The sequence below is a fragment of the Leptopilina heterotoma genome, unplaced genomic scaffold (assembly GCF_015476425.1).
Source record: "Leptopilina heterotoma isolate Lh14 unplaced genomic scaffold, ASM1547642v1 Lhet_53, whole genome shotgun sequence".
Taxonomy (NCBI): Eukaryota; Metazoa; Arthropoda; class Insecta; order Hymenoptera; family Figitidae; genus Leptopilina; species Leptopilina heterotoma.
This window is the reverse complement of record NW_025111115.1, coordinates 390,723-399,733: the sequence shown is the minus strand read 5'-3', so window position 1 is coordinate 399,733 and position 9,011 is coordinate 390,723. Positions and strand designations below refer to the sequence as shown.

At 29.6% G+C, this 9,011-nt stretch overlaps 2 protein-coding genes and 1 long non-coding RNA gene across 3 annotated transcripts; 1 reads left to right on the top strand and 2 right to left on the bottom strand.

Moving 5' to 3' along the window:
* Positions 1-190: 190 nt before the first annotated feature.
* On the bottom strand, positions 191-4,133 carry LOC122508170 (rac GTPase-activating protein 1-like). The gene is made up of 10 exons (XM_043621324.1): positions 3,737-4,133; positions 3,321-3,523; positions 3,076-3,230; positions 2,555-2,957; positions 1,785-1,954; positions 1,584-1,710; positions 1,253-1,485; positions 852-1,149; positions 514-689; positions 191-438 (listed from the first exon to the last, which is right to left on the bottom strand). Exons 1-10 carry the CDS (start codon positions 3,819-3,821, stop codon positions 369-371), a joined length of 1,920 nt encoding a protein of 639 aa, XP_043477259.1. The 5' UTR covers positions 3,822-4,133; the 3' UTR covers positions 191-368.
* A 138-nt stretch (positions 4,134-4,271) lies between these two features.
* On the top strand, positions 4,272-5,078 carry LOC122508171. Its single transcript, XR_006302202.1, has 2 exons — positions 4,272-4,480; positions 4,812-5,078. It is a non-coding gene; the product is annotated as an uncharacterized LOC122508171 (long non-coding RNA).
* Positions 5,079-5,277: 199 nt separating this feature from the next.
* LOC122508169 (speckle targeted PIP5K1A-regulated poly(A) polymerase-like) lies at positions 5,278-8,848 on the bottom strand. The gene is made up of 6 exons (XM_043621323.1): positions 8,640-8,848; positions 8,028-8,405; positions 7,862-7,947; positions 7,497-7,793; positions 6,571-7,213; positions 5,278-6,488 (listed from the first exon to the last, which is right to left on the bottom strand). Exons 2-6 carry the CDS (start codon positions 8,276-8,278, stop codon positions 5,591-5,593), a joined length of 2,175 nt encoding a protein of 724 aa, XP_043477258.1. The 5' UTR covers positions 8,279-8,405; positions 8,640-8,848; the 3' UTR covers positions 5,278-5,590.
* Between the last annotated feature and the right edge of the window lie 163 nt (positions 8,849-9,011).

Sequence of the window (9,011 nt, the reverse complement as noted above, 5' to 3'; positions counted from 1 at the left end):
TGTAAAAATTTACGTTATTTTAAAATTAATTTCCTATTTAATTTCAATTTATGTATTTTGTGCACTTGACACAATTATAATTAATTGCTAATTAAATTTCAATTCTATTTTGATTAAGTGTCGAAATTAAATAATTAATCGATTAAATTGTATTCTAAATTTTTAATCTTATTGATATTTTTACACACAAAAAATACTTTAGAAAAAAAAATACTTTTAGCAGTTAAAATTGTAAAAATAAAATTTAAAAAGTAGTGAATTTGTAGTAGTTTCCTATTTTGAAATTAAAAAAAAAATTAGGACATTATTTAAGTACGAGTGAAAAAATAAAGCTTTGCGTATTAAATGCGCTCGTGAGTATTACCTTATTAATATTTAGAGCTCGTTTTTGACGGCGGTGTGGCGAAGTATTTCTTATTTTTCCTTAAAAATGTTCGACTGAAAAAGAGAAAAATAAATACATTCAAATGAAATGAAATAAAATATTATTTTTTCTCGATTAAATAAACAAACCTGCTTCCTAATGGCGTGTGAAAAAATCCACGAGATGCTGTGCGTTTTAAAAGTGACTCCGTGGATGGTGTATGTCTCAATGTTGCCACTTTCGGTGTTCCGACTTTACTCAAACAGTCCGAATTGACGAAATTAGCCCAATAATCCGATGGTATTTTCAAAAGGCCTTCGACGATCTATAAAGAAATTTTTATTATTAAAGCTTCGAAATATTAACAAATATTATTTGACGACTGAGTGATAGAATCATCATTATTAAAAATAATTTTAATTATTATACACTTAATCTTTAAATATGAAATTCCTAATTATCATTTTCTATAATTTTATCAACTCACAGTAGCTTGTGTTTTTGTTTCATTAAGCATTGCAGTTGCAGTTTGTTCCTTGCAACTGTAGCCAATTAAAGTCGGTCCAAATATCTTTGCGAGATTGCTTATCGGCATTTTGCATTCGGTGCTACTTGATACCCTTTGCAAATGTAAAATTAAAAATGCAAGAGAATCACGATTTGGTTGCGGAAGTTCTGAAATCGCTTGATAAAGTGCCGCGTCAGCATCCTGTTTATCGGGAATTGTTGTCGCTCGTATAAAATCGTCCCTTAAACCCACCGTTATTAGAGGTTCTCGTAATGTTCTGCAAAAGAATAAATTAGAATTAGGGTTTTCAATTTTGTTTCTCCCTGATTTTCAGGGATAGTTTTTATAGTTTTTTTTTTCAAAAGTGGATTAAAATCAACCTGAGAAAATCTTTGAGAGTTGAACAAATAGTGGCTACGTCAACTTCAGAAAGATTCGGGGCTCCTTTTCCTTTGAGGAATTTTTCTTTTAATATTTTCACATCATTCGCTCCGCCATTAACTCTATATAAACCTTGTTCGTTCATTCCTCTCAATTCCACTTCATTGATGCAATGCACGAGGATAGAGGGTACCATTGGCGGAGTCATGGGAGTATAATCTGCGATTGTACCCTGAAATTTGGTGTAAATCATTTTTAGACAAAATTAGAATTAAATTTAATTTATTTTAAGAGAATTAAACATGAAAATTAATTGTTTTATTGTCTTACCGATGCACCACGTAATGTGGGTGTATTTCCGGCTGGAACACACGGGAGAGGTAGTAAATCCTTGCATTCGACGTGAGTCGTCGCACGACAATCTCTACACTTTAGTGCCACTTTTCCGAAGCGTATTCTAATCACAGATTTTATATGTTAATAAAATAGTAAAAATTAGACAAACTTTTGAATTCATAAAGAAGAAATTACCTTTTACCACATGACAAACAAGCTTCCGGTTTTATGACGGTTTTCGCGCTGAAATTGTGACCTCGCGCTGTCTTTGTATTCAGAGTATATCCACCAATATTAGGACTCGGTTTGAAAACAGTTTCTGATTCTGACTCTGAAGTTAAAGCATCCGCTCGTGGTGCCGTAGGCTATTCAAAAAAATGATTTAAATGTAAAACCATGGCATTGTTTTTTATAGTACAAAATTATTCATAATCAGGCCTCGGATCGACTTTAACAAACCAAAAAAGTCGCATTAGTCGATTAAAAATAGAAAAAAAAAGTCGTTTATTTGATTCAGTGTTGTCACGAAAAATTTTATTTTGTATTTCCCAGATTCTTCACAGATTTCTAAATTCAATTAATCAAAACTCGAATAATTTAATGCTAAATAAATATTTAAATACTTCCTATTTCTTTTTTTACGGGAAATAAAATTTAAAAAATTTCGACTTCTGAAATTTATTAATTTGTAAAAATTACAACTATATTTTTTTCCTGTCAGTTCCCTGACTTTACTGACTTTTACTGACATGTGGCCACCCTGATAATGGATAATTAATAATTATCTATAATTAATTTTTCTTAGAGTAAAATTTAACATTAAAATTAAAATTCTACACTAATTTTCAGAAAATTGAAATTAGATTAAAAAAATTTTTAATTTTTTAAGCAATCCAAAATAGATATATTCGCTTTTAAAATACAAAATTTTTTCAATGAGGGAGCAAAAAATCTAATTTTCATACCACAATTGGAGTATCAGTGGCGTCTGTTCGAGCATTCTTTGATCTTCTTGACTCTTCACTCTTGCGTCGTTTACGCGACGATTGTACAGGAGTTTGTGGATCGTTATTTTCATCGGCGGGAACTGTTTCAATAATCGATGATGCCGTGATATTACCATCTTTCGGCACTGTAACAGTAGTTGTAGCAATAATTCGATCCGAACTATTTAAATCCGTGGATTTAATGACACTTCTCCTTTTCTTTCCAGAATATTCACCACTCGGACGATGTTCCTTCCACTCGCGTTTCTTTTTACTTTGCTGTAGAATAATACTCGTATCCAAATCGTCTTCCGATTTTGAAAAACAACTCAAATCGCTCAACAATGTGCCAGTAGAGTCCAGCTCTGTTATCGTTTTTAATCTGTGGGAAAAAAGGGTTTTCTTTTCTTAACATCTTTCGAGAAGTAAATAATTCCAAAATATAGGAGAATTTAATTTCAAAATAAATTATTCAGCTTTAATGAAAATTACGAACTTACTTATCAGTTTGATAATGATCCTTTAGATTGACAGTACTGTGACGACCATTCAATGTGGTGTTATTTAAAAACTGGAGTTTTTCTCTAGTCTCATCATTCAAATTTCGTCCACCGTCGTTGAATAAAAAGTCACGTGCCATTGCCATTTGACGTTCCTGTAAAGAAATGAAGATTTTCGGTTCAATTATTAATGGAATAAAAATTAAAATATTATCCGCCAATAGAAAAAGAATATAAATTATTACCAGAGAATTTCGTTGCTCCTCTGCAGTTCTTCGTTTTCGCTTCTCTTCATCAAGTAATCTCCTCGCATGACTCAACTTCCTGTCGAGATCTGCAGTTTCATGATGAGCCTTATCCAGAACTGAATGAAGCCTCTGACATTCTTGAACTGACTGCAGCCATTTTTGCCTCAATTCTTCTTGATTTATCGCGAATTGTAAAAACTCTGCAAACGTAAATTTTAAACAATTTAATACACTTAAATTACACAATTACTGCAAATTTTATCTTTTCAACAAGTTTTATTTACTTTCAAAAGTATAATTTATAAAATTTATAAGATTCATACTTCTGGTGCCCCTGGTTTAATTTATTTATAAAAAAAAGTCAATTTGAAATTAAATTCAAAAAAATATATAGAAACTTTTCCGAAACTAACCTCCTTCACAGGATCCATTGACAAGAACGTTCGTACATCGAACAAGTTCATCGTAAGTAGCTAATACTGACAGATTAGATGTCATGTTTAAATATTAAATTAAATGTATAAATGCAATTAATAGAATTTTGTAATAAACAAAAGAATTTCTATAGGAGGAAATAAAGCTTATGTTTGTTTACACTCTTTACACTGGTTTACACTTTGCTACAACACTGTCAAAGAAGCACTCTTGTTTACACTTGTTCATAAACGTCCACAAAGCACACATTACTTTATTCACTTTTCTTCTTTTTTCAAAATACACTCATTATTTTCTTTCGAAAAATTTGATAATACACATAACTTGGAGAGAAAAATGAAATTTCTACATAACTGTCACAGCGTTCGCAGCCATTACTCGCAACAAAATCTCTAACCGCTTTTTTCGGCGGTTTTGAATTGAAACTTTAAATTGAGGTTCGCAAAATTACCGTTAGATGACCGGGATAAAGTAGAACTCTACTTTAACGATAATGTACGCAACTTTTGTGGTGTAAAATACGTCGTGTAAAAGAGTCTAACAGAGCTTCACAGCCCTGTTTGATAGTGACTTAATACCTCGTGAAGAGTTTTTAAAATTATTAAAATAAATTTGGCCTAAAATATCTTAAGAAAATTAAATTAAGCTTTATGTTTAATTAAAAAAAACATGGCTAGCGTACGAAAGATAATTGTAAATATATACGAAGATCCCTTTAAATGGTAAGCTATCAAAATAATGCTATTGCTTTTCAATCCTAACCTAAATGCAGAAAGTATTTTTCGTATTTTTTTTTAATTAAAAAAAATTAAATTTGTCAATTAAAATTCAAAATAAAGTATTCCGAATCTTTGTTAATGATTATTCAAGAATCAGTTTCCTTCTCAAAAAGAAGGAAAGTTCAATTTTTCATTCATAAAAGAATTTTTACAGTTATAGACTTATTTACCACAATAGTTTCGTTATTTAATATTTATTTACTATATATTGCTTCCTCAAAGCTTTATTTTCATTTTACTCTTCTTATATCATTAGTTTTATTTTGTTTTTCAGGTGTTTAGTAAAGAGTATTGGTCTATTTGCACTAGGGATTAAAATTGCCCTCGAGTGCAAAGGAATGGAACTTATGCCGCCTATGACTGCATAAATATGCTAATAATCTGTTGTAAATATTCTCATCCTATATACAAAAATCGTCTGATAAATTCACAAGTAATTCCTGTAATTATGATACAATCCATATAGTTAAGAAAATAGATTATGCTTAAATGCCTTTAACAATAAAGTAAATAAATGTCATAAGCATTTGATTTTTACAAATTTAGTTTAAATTTAATCATTTTTTCAAGTTGAATTTACATTTTCTCCTAGTATTAATTTTTTTCGTTATTAATTATCGATAGTAATGTTAATATCCAATTTTCTTTTAATACTCATTGGTATAGAAAATATAAACTTTAATTTAATAAATGACTATAATTAAATTATCTAAATTAGAATTGTAGAAATGTAGAATCAATTTATGCAAGAAATAATTGCAGTCGTTTTATTGAAAAGAGAATACAATTCGTGTGATCTTATCTTCTTTACAAATGCGAAAAGTATTATTAAAACAAAATTTAAAATATGTCAAATGTTTTAAACTAAATTAAACTTTCTTAAGTTTGTGTGTCAAAACTGTTAAAAAAATATACTGTCAATTCTAAACAAAACATTTTAAAAGTAACTAAAAAAGTGTATTTTTATACTATATTTTACAATGCTTTTCAGATCTATTCGAGTTTTATTCTGAAACTTAATTTTTTCGGTATTTACCGTGTTGGATATTTTTTTTACTCTTTATTTGAGTCGTCAATTCTTTCGAATGTTATTGAACTTTTTTTATATTGTACCATATGTGACAGTGTTCTTTCAACAATACTGGGAATTTTCCCCCTGAGAAAACTTGAAAAATCCTTATAAGCTTTACCACCGGTTTTACTGCTCAATATTAATTTAACGTTCAGTGGATTTTGACATTTTTCAAAGACGCACAATAAATTAACGTGTGCATTTTCATTGCTATTCTGTTTATTTTCTATCATTTTATTCGTAATTATCACTTCTTTTTCAAGTACACTGTAACTTGGATCGAGTACGAGAGACTTAATTTTCCTCAATTTCCAAAAGCATTGATCGCCTGTGCATTCGAGGACAATTCTCTCACTATCCTTTGTATGGACATCGGAATCAATTTCAATTTTTTGTTGTTTTTGCTCACGATCAATAGCTAAAAGTTCGACTTTCATTTTATAAACTTTAACAAAGATATTTCTTACAATATCCAAGACAATGTCGAATAAATTTTCTTTTGGGAATTTTCCATCTTTTATCGTTTTCGTTGAATTATCATTATCATTATCATTGTCATTGCCATTGTCATTATCTGATGTTTCGATATGGAGAAAATTCTGAATACTTATTGGAATGACAATTTTCTTTGTATTTGGTTTCGTGATTTCGGGTTTTGTTAGGAAGAGATTCAATAGCAATTGAGAAGAATCATTATTTTTTAATGACTTGTCACAGACTTCGGCGGATGTTGAGGCGTGCCTTTGAAAAACTTCGAGGAGGAAAGGTGTGACATTGCCGGTACAATTGTGATTAAGTTCATTTGGATCCTGAATGCACAATGGTTTTTGAATATTAAAGGTGTATGCATTCTCGGTATTTTTTACGTACTCCTTGTAACTGTAAATTTTAAATAGTTGTTTAAAAATTAAATTAAACAATTAGTTTAAATTAGTGTTTAAATTTAAAAATTTTTAATTACCTGTCCATGCATTTTGGTAGACTATCGATATTATCAAAAGACTCCTTCGCATGTGCGCAACCATCAATCGGACAAATGACAAATTCCTTAAAATCAAAATTGGCGTAAAATTCGAAAAATCCGTGAAGTAATTCAGGAATTGATTTTTTGTTATCCGCCTGATGCTGGATTTTTTTACTGAAATTCACTTGCCATCCGTCAATAATTTCTGCTTTGCACGAATCCTTTAATTTCATTATAGGAGGAACCAAATTAACATTCGGTTGTTCGAGATAAAAAATAAATAACAAAACTAGAGCATAATTAGTAATTCTTCCACTCAAAGTCTCCGTTGAAATTTCACAGTCTCTCGCCCAATATTTAATGAGCATCATCAACGGTTTGAGGCGGGGATCAAATTTTAAATAGTGTTTTATTAAAAGACTGTTGTGAACGCCCAAACTATTTCTAAATGATAAATCACACGATGTTTTTGTTGGTATGTTAAAAAATTTGATAATTGGCGTTTTCGCTCGGGGAATTGGTATTACTTTACTATAAAAGTGACTCTTTCGAAACAAAAGTTTCTTTGCGTCGGAAAATACTCTTCGGAAAGTCAAAATTCCGGGAGTCTTTTCGTTTTCGTCGTTGCTAATTTGTTCACCTAGTAATAAAATAAATATAATAAATAAAATTTAATTAACTATTAATAATCTAGTTTCAGGGTTGCCACGCAACGTGGATTAATTGAATTTCAAATTTTTGAATATTTTAATTTGTATAAAAAAAATGATTAAATATTTAAATTTAAAAATGAAGTTATTGATGTTTTCGAATAATTTTCGTTTTAAAAACCTGGAAAACATGGAAAAGTCAGGAAATTTGAAAAGGGCAAAAGCTTGGCAACCCTGCAGTTTAATTTTGTTTGTAAATAATTTTTTTGATACCTATGTTCATGTAAATGTCGAGATCGCAATTTTTAAAGCACAATCCGGTCACCGTTGAACCAAATCGATAAGTCCTGCACTTGGGAAATGCTTGTCGAAATAGTCGATTTAAATGAAAGCACACTTGATCGTACATTCCCTCAATTTCGGAGTCACTTAGGGCGACTTGCTTTAAAAACGAAGCCAATTGATCGTCAAAACTTGTCTTTCTCTCAAAAATAGGCTTCAAATTTGTAAAATCAATTTCGCTCTTTGTTTCTTCGTCGTTTTCATTTTTCTCCTCATTCCTCGTGATAGCTGGAAGAAATAAACACTCAAATCACCTCTAAACTTAAATATCAACATCATCTTTGTAGTTTACTTACTATTTTTTGTAATTGTCCTCGGTCTCACTTCTAACTTGGTTCCATTGTACAATAATCTTGTGTTTAATAATTTCTCCACCGTTTTGCTGTATATAAATAAATTATGATTTTTTATAGTATGTAGTTATTTTTTTAAAAGATATATTTTAATTCTTTCAAAACTTACGTTTCTTTAAATTGAAAGATACCATAGTCGAGATGAGGTCCAAATTTGTGATCCACAACTTTATCGAAACTCGAAAGGTAAGTTAAAAAATCCTCAACAACAAATTGATTATGTCCCCAATAAATATAAACTGATCGCGATGTGACATCAATTTGTTGAACATTTTTTAAATGTCTTTTTCCAGACAAGTGTCCTTTGTATGCGTATTCATCAAGTAAATCGATATTACAAATATCACAATGTTTCGTCATTTTTTGTTTATTGTATAAACATTTCAACTTTTTATTATTATTTTGTATTCTTTGGAATCTTTTTTCTTTTTACAATCTTAAATCAAAAATAAAATACTTTCTGTTTTGTCAATTTGTCACCCTAAAACTAAAAATAAAATTAATCACAATCAATAATAACAACAAATTCGTTGATTTTTATTGTTTTGTTTCACAATTTCAACAATATCACAACAAACGAAATATTGTTTATAACTAAAAAATCGAAAAACAGTTCTTAAAATTAGTAGTAATTACCGTAATTACTGATCAATCGGGTACAATAATTAATTTTTAAAAATTGAATTGTTAAAACGTTTGAATGAATTTAAAAATTACTTACTTTTATTGACATTTAAAATATACCCTTCAACTGCGACTCCGATTTCAAACTTAAATGTTAGTGTTGAAAATCACATCTGGATGAAAATTGTAAAATTATAAATAAATTTAAATAAAAATATCGTACAAAGGTAACCTTACAAATAATTTTTTTCCGTCAATCGAGCTTTGTAGAGTCGTAGAATTCGTCATTGGCAATGAAAAATCATAAAGGCAGGCTTCCGCCTAAACGGTCGCGCAGCGAATCAAATTCGAGCTTTCTAGTTTCAGTGTCTGCCGATTACACTTGGCGCACGTTTTTAAAATAAAATATAAAATATACTATAAAACATTGTTAAATAAACATGGGAAATGTAAAAATTAATTCACATAA